This window comes from Spinacia oleracea, chromosome 2 (genome assembly GCF_020520425.1).
Source record: "Spinacia oleracea cultivar Varoflay chromosome 2, BTI_SOV_V1, whole genome shotgun sequence".
Classification (NCBI taxonomy): domain Eukaryota; kingdom Viridiplantae; phylum Streptophyta; class Magnoliopsida; order Caryophyllales; family Amaranthaceae; genus Spinacia; species Spinacia oleracea.
In genome coordinates this window covers 113286113-113303530 of record NC_079488.1, presented here as the reverse complement: position 1 = coordinate 113303530, position 17418 = coordinate 113286113, and the positions used below count along the sequence as shown (strand labels likewise).

General features: G+C 34.9%; 2 protein-coding genes across 3 annotated transcripts; both read left to right on the top strand.

The window, feature by feature from the left end:
* Positions 1 to 468: 468 nt before the first annotated feature.
* LOC110783565 (glutamate receptor 2.7) lies at positions 469 to 9208 on the top strand. 2 transcript variants are annotated; one of them, XM_056837909.1, is made up of 6 exons: positions 469 to 627; positions 3494 to 3730; positions 4254 to 5524; positions 5724 to 6039; positions 6758 to 7155; positions 8117 to 9208. In XM_056837909.1, the coding sequence occupies exons 2-6, from the start codon at positions 3505 to 3507 to the stop codon at positions 8450 to 8452; spliced, it is 2547 nt and encodes an 848-aa protein (XP_056693887.1). In that variant the 5' UTR covers positions 469 to 627; positions 3494 to 3504; the 3' UTR covers positions 8453 to 9208. The 2 variants fall into 2 exon arrangements, with proteins under 2 accessions (XP_056693887.1, XP_056693886.1); XM_056837908.1 differs by lacking the exon at positions 469 to 627 and having other exon boundaries at positions 3451 to 3730.
* A 2442-nt stretch (positions 9209 to 11650) lies between these two features.
* Positions 11651 to 16153, top strand: LOC110783652 (protein ECERIFERUM 2). Its single transcript, XM_021988023.2, has 2 exons — positions 11651 to 12162; positions 15123 to 16153. The coding sequence occupies exons 1-2, from the start codon at positions 11695 to 11697 to the stop codon at positions 16032 to 16034; spliced, it is 1380 nt and encodes a 459-aa protein (XP_021843715.1). The 5' UTR covers positions 11651 to 11694; the 3' UTR covers positions 16035 to 16153.
* Positions 16154 to 17418: the final 1265 nt, after the last annotated feature.

The window sequence follows — 17418 nt, the reverse complement described above, 5'->3', positions numbered from 1 at the left end:
TGGATCAGATAAATTTCAGCCATTCTACCTAGAGCTGCAAAAAACTGGTTTGATCTGACAGATATACGATAAAAGGATCAGATAATTTTGAGCCACTCTACCTAGAGCTGCCAAAAACTGACCCAATCTGACATATATCCGATAAAAGGATCAGCTAAATTTTAATCACTCTACCTAGAGCTGCCAAAAACTGACCCGATCTGACAGATATCCGATAAAAACCTGACCCGAAAAAAATATCCTCACATTCAATCCACATGAGCTTAATAATCCCACACAAAATGTTATCCAACTATATCCGAATCGATTACATCCGGACGGTAATTGACGAATGACCCGATTTGATACCCAAGTTTACCTAAAAGGCTAAAATCATTGAAGTTGAATTGGGTCTGTAAAATTTCAGGTTGAGTTAGACATCACAAGTCCAAAAGGACTAAGGACAGGCCATATAAGGCAAGGTAAGACACCAGGCCCAAATATAGCAATAAAAACACAAATCTTACTCCCAGGTGGGTTAGAATTTGGGCCCCACCAAACCCAGATACTCCAAAAGATGACGATGATGAAGATCAATATTGGCGAAGAACCAGATTTTCTACGGAAGTTCGCAAAAATGTCCAAAAGGTTTCGTCTTTATTTGATTTCGATTTTGTTTTTTTCATAAATTCGGATTAATTTTTCGTTCTGATGAGTAATTTTAGCAATTTGATGCTCAATTTGGTTGTTGCATAATTGTTTAATTCATCGAGCTTTTTTGGGGGGAAATTGGTTTTGGGGAAATTGGGGATAATTGGGGATGATTGTTAACTAATTATTGTCAAATTAGTCATGTTATTGAACTTATTGTTTAGAAGATGAACTGCATTAATGTTGCTTAAGTTTCTGGTAATGAAAGACAAAGACCCCATTGATTTTGTCACTGTGATTTGTATGCATGGGTCACAACGAACCTTTGATAACTCGAGAATGACCCGACCTAGACTTGAAATCAATTGTGGCTGAATCCATTTTGGCTGCATGCCTGCAATTGATCTATCATAAGCTAACCCGAATATTTTTTTTGGTGAAAAAAGAGTCACAAAGTACAAGGCAACAAATGGTACAGACGAGATTCGATCACAGATCTTGGAAATATGCCCTTCATTTTACCAACTAAGCTAGTTGACATCCACAACTAACCCGAATATTACCCGATTTGAATTAACCCGTAGGACTTGATTGCCAACTTATTTGGCATGTATAGATTAGGTTGAATGAACTCGAGTTACTATTCATGTTCAGATTAAGTCGAATGAATTCAACTTACTAGCCATGTAAAACTAGCCATGTACAGATTGGATCAGATTAGGTCGAATGAACTTGACTTAAGCATGTATTATATTTGGTCAAATGAACTCGACTTATTAAAAAAATGTTGTACTGGGGGACTTGTGTCCAATTTGATTATAAGCCACTTGACGTTTAAAAACCCTTACAAGCCTACATGCTAAAGTGCTAACAAAGCTCGAATGAAAAGTTTATTCGTACTCGTGTATTTTTAATTGTAAAATTGAGACTTCTTAAAATCAGTACGGAATATCTCGAGAGACGTAGGTGGCTCAAACACTTTGGAAGGTTAGGCTCTCCGATTCTCACCTTATCATCACTTATTTCATGTACATTCCAATGACGAAACCACTTAAACCTTTGAAGTCCAGAAATGAGTGTTAAACGTTGTAAGAAAAATCAAACAGAGGAACATACATTGTTATTGAAGTTTGAATAAGCCAAAGTCAGAGTTTATCTATTTTTGTTCAACTTTTTCCCCTTCACCTTTCATAATCTTAACATAATAATTGTAATATATATACATAAATATGTGGTAATGCGTTGATGTCGTAGATATGTTAAATATTCTAGTTCAATTACAAGGTAGCTTCCCTCCTTCAAGTTCAATCTTTTATTAGTCATCATGTTGTCTAATGTGTACAATGTACATGCTTGATCTCTTGTACGGAGTAGTAGTTAACGAAGGAAGTGTTTGTCTAGGAAACTACAAGTGATTGAATGTTTGAATTTTTGTTAATTTTGATCACATTCCATAAATAATATTCTTTGGAAAGTGTTCTCGTCGAATAAAGAAAAAAATAAAACAAATTATGGTCCCCCTTTTAATTATTTTTTGTAGTGGTCCTTGCTTAATTGGTAATATTCAACATTCTTCAAAATTATATATGGACCAGTAATTGAAAGCAAAAGTTGTTGACTTTACTGCTGGAGAAAGAGAGCTGATAGCAGGTTTAATCAGGGGATCGACAATTTTTTTGGTTTATCCCTAAGTACACAAAGTAGTAACATAAATTACTTCTCAATAATGTAACGCAAATATTGTGTACGACCATAAGTTTTTTAAATACTACCTCATCCATTCAATGGTACGACATGTTTAGATATGTGTTTGAACTTTGAAGTATTATGTTGACCCCCGAGCTCAAGTATGAGGTCCTCTAGAAGACGTGCATTAAATAGGTCAGTGGGTTGGATTGGAAATGTCAATGGATTTCGGCCTTTTGGTTAGTGATAGACGGGGATTAGCAAGAAAAAAATTGGCGTGTCATGTGACTCATGTATGTGGTTCTTGATAATCAATCCTTTAAAGGGTCCGAACAGTTGAGGATGAGATTAAGACTGAATTGTATAAACCCCGACACAAAAAGGATTGTGTATATATTTCAATTATGTAGAAGTCAGCCAATCAATAAGATTAAATTATAATTTTTTGATTAGCATGCATAATAATACAGTTCTTTACACATGTTGACTTGTTTAATGTTATTGTATGTGTGAGAAGATTAATTAATCTGTGACATTATGCAATTAGTAACTAGCCGGTATTATATGAATAATATGTTGATCAACGTATATAATATAACTAATTAACTATATAAGTAGTCTGACAGTTTCCTTATTTTGATTTATTAATATGAATAATATGCTGATCTAATTGTAGATTTTGCATTAGTCGAGTCATATCTTAGTCAGTCACAGGTTGAGCAGAGGACGATTTGCAGTTTAAATTTCGTTGAGGACGACAACACTTACTATTAATTGCTTTAATAAGTTGATTCTTTGAACATTTGGTTAGTGAAGTAAGCAGAAATGCAGAATAACGAAGACTACATCCAATCAAGTTTTTACTAGGAACTACATGGTTGCATGGTACATGCATTACCATAGCACATACCTGACTTGTTTGCAAAGGAATGTTTAGTCAAATCACAAAAATTATAGCTTAAATATGGGGATTAAGCTAAGGTAGTGTGAATTAGTCAAAGTCAAAGTTTTTGTTTTTTTTCGTCCTTCCAAATCCCCTTTGAATAGATTTTGTAGGTGTAACATTATTGTTTTAGCATAAATAGTCCAGGGCATTTTTACTTGATTACTGAACTAAAATAAAAAACTTTTGATTACTGTTATATAATTATGCCTTACATATTCTACATATTTGTAGTTTTGCTGCTGATGCTAAGCACCAAAGGCGGTGCCAGTGTAAGAAGATACAATTGCTCAGTACACAGAAATGCTGTCACCAGCATTGGTGCAGTAATAGATGGCAGCGCTCGTGTGGGAAAGGAGCAGATAATAGCCATGAAGATTGCAGTTCGCGATATATACAGAGACAGTTGCAGTCAGATTGCTCTGCATGTTCGAGATTCCTCTGAAAGCTCGGTGCATGCCACTGCCATTGGTAAGATTATACTGCCTCATTTCCAGAATGAACAGCATTTAATTTTATTTTTTCTGCACTGAAATTAAACATACCTCTCTTGTATTAAAAAAGTGTGTTCTAGCATTTGGCTTATGGATTACTATAATGGAGTAAACTTAGACCTGATCATCATGAGCCCGGCCCGCTGGCTTGGTCCAACCTAAAAATAGCGGGTTTGGGGCAGACTTTTAGGCCTGTTTCCGGCCCGAGTTAAAAAAATCCGAGTGGGTTTTGGGCAACTTGCAATTTTAGTTATAAATTTGCCCTGGAAAGCCCGCTATTTTGAGCCCAAATTAGCGGGTTTTGGGCAGAAAAACCCGGCCCAAATTTTGGCCCGCCCAGCCTGATGGGCAGAATTTTTAAGGTGTGGCCCGACCCAGCCCGAAATTTCATCAGGTCTAAGTAAACTAAATGACTTGTTAAACTGCCTTTAATTCTTTAATAGTGAAAGGCCGATTACAAACTTCATTGTAGCTTATAATTTTTCGGTTGGTTCATGCAGCATCCAAGATTATAAGTGATAAGAGAGTTGAAGTCCTATTGGGAACATTTTCGTTATCTGAAGCTGTATTCTTATCAGAAATTCATAAGAATTTCTTGGGCACTCCTATTGTTCTCTTAACTCCAACTGCTATGTCTCCACCCTTAGTACCACCGCCATCAAATTTGCTCCAATTGTCACATAATTTCTCCATTCATATGCAATGCCTTTCTGCCATTATTGGGTATTTTCGATGGAGAAAAGTGACAGTTATATATGAAAGAAGCAATCTTTTCCCCATGGATTCTGCACTTCTTGCTGTTCTATCTGATTCACTAAGGTCTATTGATGCAATTATAGAGCATCAGGTAGCCTTTCCTCCTATATCATCTTTGTCGGACCCTGAAAAAACAATTGAACAAGAACTTGACAAACTCAGAAGTGGGGGCAATCGCGTCTTTGTACTTCTGCATTCTTCCCTTCAATTAGCCACCTGTCTTTTTCAAAAGGCAAGTGAGATGGGGATGATAGAAAAAGGGTTTGTCTGGATAATATCAGATGAGATTGCAAGTTTACTAGATTCTGTTGATTCATCAGTCATTGCTTCCATGCAAGGAGTCGTTGGATACAAAACAAATATTCTTGATATCAGCAAATCCTACAAAGACTTTGAGGTTAAATTCAAGCAAAGATACATCGCCAAATTCCCCTATGATCATGGAAATCCGAATCCAACTTTGTTTGCTTTGAGGGCGTATGACATTATACACGCGATTAGTAAGGGTAAAAATGCAGCAACAAAGTCAAATTCTAAAGAGTTGTTCCTCAACCTCTTGTTGAGTAACTTTGAAGGATTGAGCGGGAATGTGAGATTTAGAAATGGCGAACTAGGGAAACTTCCGAACTTCCAAATCATCAATGTAGTTGGGAAAAGTTACAGGGTGTTAGCCTTTTGGTCATCTGAGTTTGGCTTTTCAAAGAAACTTCCTTCGCAAAATGATCACGTCATGCTTGTTGAATTAGGCCCTATTTATTGGCCAGGCGGTGAGCAGGAAGTTCCTACAGGATGGAATATAACTGCTACAAATGCAAAGCCACTGAGAATAGGTGTGCCTGCTTCTGGTGCTTTTCATCTGGTTAATGTAAGCATCGTGGATAACCGGACATCCATCACAGGATTTGTTATAGATGTGTTTAATGCTTCTCTTAAGTACCTTCCTTATAATCTTCCTTTTGAGTTGGTTCCATTTTCTGGCAAATATGATGAAATGGTGCATCAAATCCATCAAGGGGTAAGCGTCATTTTTTTTCTTGACTTGTTGATTTCTTTGGAGTTTTCAAGTTTTGCTATTGAATGCATTTACAAGCATTTTATACAATCCGATTCTGATCTTGAACTTGTTTTTCAAGTACAACGCATCTTGATTGTCTAATTGAATACATTTATAGGCATTTTATACTGAAAAGCGCGGTGTTGGATTGTGTGTATAGGTCTTTGATGCAGCGGTTGGTGATATCCTGATAGTAGAAGAAAGATACCATTGGGCTGACTTCTCCCAGCCTTTTGTGAAATCGGGAATGAATATGATTGTGACAGTCAAAGAAGACAAGACAAAGGAAATGTGGATATTTACAATGGTCTTCGAAAAGAAAATGTGGGTTCTCGTTTTATCGATGGGCCTCTTCATAGGATTCGTTGTATGGTTAGTAGAACGTCGAAGAAATCCAGAATTTGTTGGTGGTTCAGTCTTACAGCAACTTGGGACAGTTTTTTGGTATTCCTTCACCTTGTTATTCTTTGCACAAAGTAAGCATCCTTAACTGAATACCTTTTAACGCCGTGTGCGCTCTATATCGCAGACGGCCTGTTCGTTTACCTTAAAAAATTTAGTTATAGGTTTATCAGGTGAAAAGAATGAAGCCGTAACTAGAGGTGGCAAAAGCTGATCCAACCACCAACCCAACCCGAACCCAACCCAATAATAAAGGGTTGGGTCACGATTTTCAACCTGTTTAATTAAATGGGTCAACCAACCCCAACCCGTTAAATTAAATGGGTTGGTTAGGTTGAAAACACGAAAACAACCCGCCTAACCCGTTTAAGTTCAATCAATTATGTTCCTCTCAAAAAAAAAAAAAAAAGTTCAATCAATTATGTAATATACATCTGTAGAATGTTATTTGAAAGATTTTATTTCTCATTCTTCCTTCAATATTAAATAATTATTTGACGTTTTGATTCATGTCAAATACACATTGGAGTATTAGTTTTTGCTATGAGATTTGCCTCAAAAAAATCACCCCGCATTTTAATAGTCAAGTCAATTTACACATAAAGAGTAAATCAAACTTATAATCGGATTGGGTTAAGTAAAAAGGTCAGATTGGGTTGGGAAAATCTCAACCGATTTATAAATTGATCGGCCTGATTCCGACCCAACCCAACCCAGCTCTAGCCGTAACCAATGTATTACCATTTAAATTATGTGTATGGTTTCATTAATCGATACTGTTTTCTTTTTCAGAGGAGTCACCTAGGAGCAATTTATCCAAGATGGTCCTTGTACCATGGTATTTCCTAGTACTGATGCTTACAATATATTTCCAAGCCGCACTTACCTCCCTAATGACTGTTTCTCAACTCTTGCCTTCTGTGAAAGATGTGGAGTCTCTAAGAAGGGAGAATGCTGTTGTTGGGTGTAATCGGAACTCTTTCGTCTGTACTTACTTAGTTGATGTTTTGCACTTTAAGCCAGAGAATATTAAGCAAATGCCTTCTGTTGAGGACTATCCTCTAGCTTTTGAAAACGGTGAAATCAAGGCCGCTTTCTTTGTTACCTTACACGCGAAAGTTTTTCTTACAAAGTATTGCAGGGGTTACACTCTTGCAGGACCAACTTACAACTTTGGTGGTTTTGGCTTTGTGAGTAACTAACTTTATTAAAGTTCTCTTCTTTTTCTTTTCGTGGTACCAAGGCCTTGTTCTCTTTACCTGGTATGATTTTTCTAATTTTTGGTCTAGTATGATATTACAACTTTGGTGGTTTTGGCTTTGTGAGTAACTTTATTAAAATAAATAAAAAATCTTTTCGTGGTATAAGGCCTTGTTCTCTTCACCTGATCTGGTATGATTTTTCTAAGTTTTTGGTCTAGTCTTATATTACAACTTTGGTGGTTTTGGCTTTGTGAGTAACTAACTTTATTAAAGTTCTCTTCTTTTTCTTTTCGTGGTACTAAGGCCTTGTTCTCTTTACCTGGTATGATTTTTCTAATTTTTGGTCTAGTATGATATTACAACTTTGGTGGTTTTGGCTTTGTGAGTAACTTTATTAAAATAAATAAAAAATCTTTTCGTGGTATAAGGCCTTGTTCTCTTCACCTGATCTGGTATGATTTTTCTAAGTTTTTGGTCTAGTCTTATATTACAACTTTGGTGGTTTTGGCTTTGTGAGTAACTTTATTAATGTTTTTTTCTTTTTCTTTTCGTGGTATTAAGGCCTTGTTCTCTTCACCTGATATGGTATGATTTTTCTAGGTTTTGGTTTGGTATGGTCTGATCTGAATGTTTTCTCTGAGTGTTTTTTGCTTTTTCTGGTCTGATCTAATAATCAATAAAAATAAGGTGAAGAGAACAAAGCCTAACTCTTCGTAGTTTGCATTGTATCTTCGAGGCGATTGATGCGTTCTATTCACCTGATTTTCACTTATCTTATCTGAACTTATTTGTTCTTGGTAGAACTTATCAAAACTTATTTTAGTTATAAATTGTACATTTGTACTTAGGTAGCCCTTATTTTTCCTTAACTTATCCGAACTTATGTTAGTGAACAAAACAGAGCCTAAATGAATAATTTTCGATGATGGTATGTTGTTTGTTATCTCAGGCATTTCATAAGGGATCTGTACTATCCTCAGACATGTCACAGGCTATTTTGAAAGCAACTGAAAGGGGAGAAATTGAGGGTTTGCAGCAAGATATGTTCGCCCGTTACAAATGCTCCACTTCAACCATAAACAACAGCACCACATTTGTAGGCCCTAAGCCTTTCTATGGGCTGTTCTGCATTTCTGGGTGTATAGCAGTAGTTGCACTTCTAGTCATTGTTATTCCTTCAGTTGAACAACAATGGCAACTTTTGAGCGTTGTAAAGGAAACAATGATTAGAAGTAGCTCGTGGGTTTCGATGATGGTGTCGAGACACCGAACCGGGTTTAGATAGCCTTGGCTGAAGCCGGATTCCACCAGTTCCACTACTTAGCCAACTGTTGCAGACAAGAACAGATGGCTGGTGCTGGAACGACCCGACACGAAAAAGTATGGCCCGACATGAGCACGAAGTCGTGGGCCGGGCCTGGGCTGCAATTTTGGAAAAAGAATGACAAGGTACGCTAAATTTAGTTAAATTGGGCTTAGAAACAACGGCCCGAGCCGGACAGCCAGTGGTCCTGGGACCTGTTTTGAACTTTTCGGTCCAGCATTGGTACGATGATGAGTGGGCTTGGTATAGGCTGGGCACGTTAGGCCCACCATGGCCCGTGGGCCTAGACCCTATTTCGAACTTTTCGGCCCGGCTTGGCACAATGCAGAGTGGGCTTGGTGTGGGCACAAAGCCCGACCTGACCCGGCCCACAACCGTCTTTACAGCCAAGCAGTTTAGCTAGTTGTACAGTGCCTGATGCAATGCAATGTCCATCGAGGCCATGATGGCTGCCTAAGTTCGATTGTATATTGAATCTCTCGGTTGTAAGTAGTATATTGAAATCCAGTCTCCTTATCATCTGATATTCGAAAGTATATTCAAGAACTTTGTGATTTTCTTTTCTTGTTTATCTTGGTGCCAAACTCTTGTATCAATATTGTTTGTTTTTGTTAAATGTGAGTTTAGAACAAAGTGTCATAGACTCTTAGTCTAACTGAGATTTTGGTTAAATTACTTACAAGATATTCAGGTAATTATGCATTCAAGTTTTGCATTTATCAGTTTCTGTACTCATTTTACTGATCTGAGTCTGAGGACTGTTGTTCTAAGGGCTTTGATGCTGCAGTTGGGGAATATTAACCAAATCTGGTAGGGTAAAGGGTGTTCACCGGTCCAAACCTGGACCGGACCAAACACCGATTTTTGGATACTTCTAGACCCGTAGACCGGACCGATTGTACTCGGACCGGACCCAGACCGGAAAATGTCGATCCTCATTCCATGTTTTATGTGAGTGTTTCCAATTGTGGATGCATGATTTTGAAGTTCTTTGACAGGAAAATGTCGATCCTCATTCCATGGTTTGTTGTTCGGAATTTGGTGATGAGCACAATCTTTTGGTTTTCCTTCGTTTTGTTATATTGTTTGCATGTTTGCACAAACTAAGAATCCTTTACTGAGTTTATGATGTATTGAACTGTAGGTCGATCAATCTTATGGGTTCGAAGTGGTTTTTGTACCAACTTATATTGGCCTTTCTAAATTTTTCATCTAGGGGTGCGTTCTATTCACCTAATTTTCACTTATTTTTCCTGAACTTATTAGAACTTATCAAAATTTATTTTAGTTTTAAATTATACTTGGTCAACCCTTATTTTTCTTAAACTGAACTTATCTGAACTTATTAACTTAACTGAACTTATTTGAACTTATTTTTCCTGAAATAAGTGGATATAAGGTGAACAGAACATAACCTAAACTGGGCCGGATTTTTTTCAGGTAGAGTCGAGTTTCAACTTTCAAGTTCTTCTTTAACTAACATTTTATAGGCTTCCAGGATTTCATATTACATTTGGTTCGATCATTTAATTACGTTCTTTTTCCCTCAGTCGATGTTTATTTTATGGGGTAAAAATGTGAGCCACGAGGGTAATAATAATTTACAAATGGGGGAGGAAATTTGAACCTAACACCTATTATACACAGGTCATTCGTTTTAACTAGTAAGCCAAGACCTTATTGATTTTACCACGGTTCATATGTTTTGGTGGTTTAAGCTTTCAAAGAGGTGAAATGATAAATGTCCTTTTTACTTTTAGCTAGCAAATTAAGTACTATTTTGGTGGTGGTTTAAGCTTTGGGAGTACCATACAAGGCCCACAAATTGAAGTCTTTTTTTAATGCAAAAGAAGGAATTACCCCTACAAAATTAAATTAAACTACAAAACAGGGTGTAGAAATTATCCCTACGTCACACCCATAATGTATTAATAAATTACAAAATCTTCGAAAAGATGTGACAAAAAGTACCAAACCATTCATGTGAAAGAGAGGTGAGCACAATAAAATTTCCCACAAAATAATACTTCAGGTAAATATAAATATTACTCCCTCCGTTTCTTTTTGTTTTTTACGTTTTCCTTTTAGGTTATTTCAAAATGTTTTTTACATTTCTTTTTATATTATCACATAAATGACTTATTATTCTATCAAATTTTGTGTTCAATTATTATTTTAACCAATTAAATTCATTGGGACATTAAATTTTTCACACTTTTCCATTGGGACATTAAATTTTGCTCATTTCCCAATATCAGAATTTTGATAAAAGTGAAAACATTATAAATAAACGTAATTTATCTTGTTTAAATAAAAAATTTGAGGAATCCCGATGCAAATTAATTAATCGTTAAAACGCGTGAAAATACCAAACGTAAAAAACAAAAAGAGACGGAGGGAGTAGCTTTTTTGTGTAAACTTATTGGTCATGTGGACTTTAATGTTATAAGATCCCAAAATGACATACCACGCATTCAACAATTTTGCACAACTTTGTCGGTGGGCATTAACGAGTCGAATGTAATGTTGTTCGATTAAACAGCTTTAAATATTTGCTCCAGTTCGTTCATTTGTTTTAAGGACCGATCTTTTACCGAACTTGTTCACAAACTACTCGCAAACGCCAAACGCCTTGGCTCGTTTGCAGCCTTAGGTGTAAGATTACTAAATATGGTCATTTGGACTCTTATGTTATAACTGCCCAAAATGACAAAGCACACATCCAACTAATTTTGCACAACTTTGCACCAAATACATTCAATACTTCACTTCTTTAAATGTCTGGTACGTTTTTGTTTATGTACTTCCTTTTTTCACTATTTTTTTTTTTTGCCTAAATGGGGCACTCCATTATTTTATTCGTATCTAATTAATATAGCTACCTTACAAATCACGGGTTCATTTTTTAGACCTTGTAAGGTACAACTGGTTGTACTACACATGAACACTTCGCACAAAGAAGTATGTATACTCCATTATTTAATTTGTCCATATCTAATTATGTAGCTACTTTGAAAGTCACGGGTTCAAAACCCTCATCCCCATTTATAATTTGTACTGCCCAAATTCTTCACAAATCGTTGTCATAATTAAAGTCACATTAAACTTCATCCAACTTTCTCAACATGTACATGTATTATAAATTCATGTCACACAAAAATCTCTTTTCATACACCAAAAACCCAAAAAAAAAAAAAAAAATCATGGAAGAGAAAAACAAAAAGTTAGTGTATGACATAAAATTATCATCAGTAGCTCCTGGTAAAATAACAGGAGAAAACAAGTTATATAATTTAAAAGGCATAGATTTAGCCATGAAATTACATTATATTAAGGCCCTTTATTTCTTCACTAATCCTAATTACAACAACATTATTAATGGTTCTAATAGTTTTATAAGTATTCTTGAGTTGAAGAAGCCTATGTTTGATTGGCTTATAGCTTATTTCATGGTTTGTGGGAGGGTACGTTCGTCATTTACTGAAGATAGGCCAACAATCAAGCTTAATGATGCTGGTATAAGAATTGTTGAAGCAAAGTCAGATAAGACAGTTGAAGAGTGGTTGGCTATGGAGGGGTATATCTGTAATTTTCAAGATCAACTTGTTTGTGAGGATGATAATGGTGGTCTTGGTCCTGATTTGCCCTTCTCCCCTCTTGTTTGGTTGCAGGTAATTTTAATTGAGTTTATTAATCCTAATCTTAATCTTAAGCTTAATTACTCTGTTTTCGTATGTTAGTCTTGTTTGGAATCTTAGATAATTCATTTTAAAGTCGGTCGATCACTTGTCAAGTAATCTCATAGGAAAGAGAAAAAGATTAAGGCTCTGTTTGGCAATTATAGTTTAGCATTTAGTTTGTTGGTTGATTACCTTTTTATTTAGCAGATTTGATTAGTTGGTTCTATAAATATGTTTAATCTTAATCTTATTTAATTTACTCCATCTGTTTTTGTATGTTAGTCTTGTTTGAAATCTTAGAGAATTCATTTTAAAGTCGGTCGATCATTTGTCAAGTAATCTCATAGGAAATAGAAAAAGATTAATGCTCTGTTTGGCAATTATAGTTTAGCATTTAGTTGTTAGTTGATTAACTTTTTAACAGATTTGATTAGTTGGTTGTATAAATGTGTTTAATCTTAATCTTATTTACCCCATCTGTTTTTGTATTTCAGTTTTGTTTGGAATCTTAGATAATTCATTTTAAAACTGGTTGATCACTTGTCAAGTAATCTCATAGGAAATAGAAAAGATTAAGGCTCTGTTTGGCAATTATAGTTTAGCATTTAGTTTGTTGGTGGATTACCTTTTTGTTTAGCAGATTTGATTCGTTGGTTGTATAAATGTGTTTAATCTTAATCTTATTTACTCCATCTATTTTTGTATGTCAATTTTGTTTGGAATCTTAGATTATTCATTTTAGAGTCGGTCAATCATTTGTCAAGTAATCTCATAGGAAAGAGAAAAAGATTAAGGCTCTCTTTGGCAATTATAGTTTAGCATTTAGTTTGTTGGTTGATTACCTTTTTGTTTAGTAGATTTGGTTAGTTGTTTGTATGAATGTGCATGTTTAATCTTAATCTTATTTACTCCATTGGTTTTCGTATGTTAGTTTTGTTTTGAATCTTAGACAATTCATTTTAGAGTCGGTCACTTGTCAAGTAATCTCATAGGAAAGAGGAAAAGATTAAGGCTTTGTTTGGCAATTATAGTTTAGCATTTAGTTTATTGGTTGATTACCTTTTTGTTTAGCATATTTGATAAGTTGGTTGTATAAATGTGTTTAATCTTAATCTTATTTACTCCATCTGTTTTTGTATGTCAGTTTTGTTTGGAATCTTAGATAATTCATTTTAAAGTCGGTCAAATACTTGTCAAGTAATCTCATAGGAAAGAGAAAAAAATTAAGGCTCTGTTTAGAAATTAGAGTTTAGCGTTTAGTTGTTTACAGTTTGTATTAGCAGTTAGGGTTGTTTGGAATCTTAGACAATCCATTTTAAAGTCGGTCACTTGTCAAGTAATCTCATAGGAAAGAGAAAAAAAATAATTAAGGCTTTGTTTGGAAATCAGAGTTTAGCGTTTAGTTGTTTTCTATTTGCATTAGTAGTTAGCTGGTTACCTTTTTGTTTAGTAGATTTAACTAGGGGTTTGTATAAATGTGTTTTGGTGACAAACTAGTTAGTGCTCCGGGCGATGCCCCGGATAGTATAAAAATGGATCAATTAGATTATTATATAACTCGTTATTTGTTAGATTACATGCAATGTATTTTGCTTTGAGTCTACTTTAATAAACTTTATCATATAAGGATTAGTAACTCGTAAAATTAATGACTAATTAGTGTGCAAGACTATTAAGAAATGATTTAGATCACTTTCTAATTATATTGATTTAATATAATTTTGAACGTATAAGAAACAACCAAATGAGTTGTGGCATAGTGGGTTAAATGTGTGATTAACAAATGAGAGGTCACAAGTTCGAAACCTATAACTAATATTTTTTCATGATTAAGAATTTTCTATGTGTTGCCATGTCAAAGATATGATGACGATATGACACGTCATCGTTATATAAGATCGACATGTGGCGAGATGACATTCTTTGCCTTGGAATTTTAATAATAGTATAGATAGAGGTTTGTTAAACGTTGTTAATTAATTTCTGTGTAAATGGATTTTATGGACGTTTATCTTTTATAGCATTTATTTAATTTTGTTAAGTAAACAAGTAGTTATGAACAAAAATGTCTTTTATAATGTTACATTAACAATCTTCTGAACATGAAGCTGGTGAAAGGAGGATTTTTCAAAATGAGTAGTTCTAGCTCAATCCTCTTTTCAATAATGTTTTTTTTTTACTCCCTCCATTCCTTTTCGTTGTATCCGTTTCCATTTTAAGCGTTTCTTTTTGTTGTATCCGTTTCTATTTTTGGACATACATTTTATCCTAAAATACCCTTATATTTCTATCTAATTACCAAAATACCTAAAGATTCTACCCATATTCCAACCTAAATTTCTCCACCCCTATTATTTAATTCCTTTCCCTTCCCCATATACCCACTCTCTCACCTCCTTTATCACCCATCATTATCACTCCTCTCTCTTACCTTATTTCTTTATTATTTTCTCTCTTTTTTATTTTATTATAATCTCTTACATACAATCATTTTTCTTACACCCATTCATTACACTTATACCAATACAAACCAAGATTCCAATTTTCTTAAAAACTCTCCACTTTCTGAAATGGATACATCAAAAAGAAATGGAGGGAGTACAATTTTACCAAACACCTATTTTAAAAGTTTTGACTAGTCAAACCTCTAAAAGTGACCAAAACCTCTAAAAAAACCCCTTAAACCTCTCTTTATCAAACAAGGTCTCAAGCCACAAGGAAAACTATATCAAGTATATTTTTAGAAGTAAAATGAGATTACATGAAAACTTTTTATTGTTAATTGCTATTGTTGGGTGTAACATGATTCCGAATTACCTTTTACGCCATTTTAGGGTTGAATTCGACTAAGATAATATTGTTGATGATAATTTTCATTGCCAGCATATTTTTTTGTTTTTAGCATTATAGGTTTTCCATTAAAATATGGAGTGATTTTATGTTGCCTGCAGGTGACATGGTTCAAGTGTGGAGGTATTTCAGTGGGCCTAAGTTGGGCCCACATACTTGGTGATGCATTCTCAGCTTCAGAATTTATGAATATGTTGGGCCAATATATGCAAGGTAGTCCGGGTCAATCTCTAACAAGCCACCACCAACAACCAAAAATTATTTGTCTTCAAGATCCTCCACAACCCGAATACCCGCCACCGAATACCACCCGAGAACCCGTTTCGGTGAAACGGGTAAACCCGGTGGGTAGCCATTGGGTCATTCCTAGTACTAATTGTAAAATTGGTACATTCACTTTTAATCTTAGTCCAAAACAAGTTGATCAATTGCATTCAAGGGTACATGGTTCCAAAATGAATGACAATAATAGCACAAGCCCATGTTTTGAGGTGATTACAACAATTATGTGGAAGTCCATAGCAAAAATTAGGAAAGATTTGGACACAAATGTTGTGACTATATGTAGACCAAGAACAACTAAAAGACACAAAATAGTACCATATAACGGGCAAGTAATAGGCACAGTCGAGGTTACTTTTTCAGTATCAAGTGCTGATCCAATGGAATTGATACAGTTGGTTGTGGAAAACGTAGTTGACGAGAGTGACATGGTTGAAGAATTGGTGAACAAAGAGATGGGAAAACATGATTTTGTTGTTTATGGAGCGAATCTTACATTTGTTGACATGGAAGAAGCGAATGTTTATGGTTTCGAAATAAAAGGGAGACGTCCAAGGTTTGCTAGCTACACTATTGGCGGGATAGGGGATAAAGGAGTTATTGTTTTACTTCCAGGCCCAAAAAACGGGATTGATGGTGGTAATGGTAATAAACTTATTATGACATTCTTGCCAGAAGATGAAATTGAGCTCTTGAAAAGCGAGTTGAAGGAAGAATGGTGCATTGGATAAGTTGTCTTAAGAAAAATGGCTTATGTACTTGTACTTTTTTCTTTAGCTTAACTATTGTATTTGGAACTACTTTCATTGTGTGTTAACCTATTCACTCTTCTCTCTTTTCTTTCCCCGTATCCTTTTTTCTAGGTTACTATTTTCACGACCTTAAGAAATAGTCTATTTTTTCGGAAATTATTTTGGCCGTTCTCTCACCAATTGTATGTTAAATTCAACAAATCTTCATAAAATAAACGGAGTTCGTCTTTGTTCGTCCGCATCCCTGTGATGGAATTAGCTTAGAGTGTTTGGTTTCTTGTTCCCTTTCGTTGGTTTATCTCCCTATTGTAACTTAAATTCAATTGATTCGTTGACAAAATTTTAAGCGGAACGCAATCGACATCAATTTTCGAATACACTTAAATTAATCAAGTAGAAATCATCACTACGGTTACAACAAATTGTCAGACTCTCTCTTTGAAAATGATGCATGTTTCAGCGTTATATACGTAAGACGTTCTTAGATATAAGACCTTAATTGACCGACCTGCTATGATGTAAGTTCTTTTCATCCGATTCAAAATAGTTGCAACACTTTGTTTTTTGCACTATTCACATAATCTACTTTGTTTATTTCTGATGATCTATACTTTAGGAAAACATATTTATGTGGGATCTTGTTAGATTCGTCTTAATATATATTTTACAAAAATCAATTTTTTTTATAATTTTTCCTTATCAGTATTTGAATATATTAACTGTTCAAAATATGCATTGACAAACAAAATAAAGCGTTGCAACTACAAAAATGGGAGGAATTAAGTTTTAACTAAGGAAACATTTATTTAATTCAATACTTTTTATATACTTGTTGTTAGGTCTATATTTTGCACATGCACATGCACATCGACAACTTTTGTGTAAGACCGCCTTACCGGAAAGACCACTTTGATTGTTAACTAATTGGTTCTATAGGTTAACTAATTAGTTCTAGTTCTTAACTAATTATTTTCATTGTTTAACTAATTTGTTTCAGTGCTTAACTAATTACTTCAAGTCTTTAACTAATTGATTTCATTGCTTAACTTATATGACATCAATGTGGTCTTTTGTGTAAGACCGCCTTATATAAAAGTTTGTACATGCACATAGAGTTGCATCGTTAACCTTTTATGAGACGTTGCTTTCTTGTTAGGCTGTAAGAGTCCTCTCGTATAAGTCTTCCAATTTTCATTAATGTTACCACTTGTCTCACTGGATGGCAATGGGTAGGGTCTGGGTAGGGTCTAGTAATACCCGGACCCGGACCCTAACTTTTTGACATATACCCATACCCTACCCTTACCCTATAGGGTCTAAAATTATAAGACCCTTACCCGGACCCTATGGATCCGACAGGGTA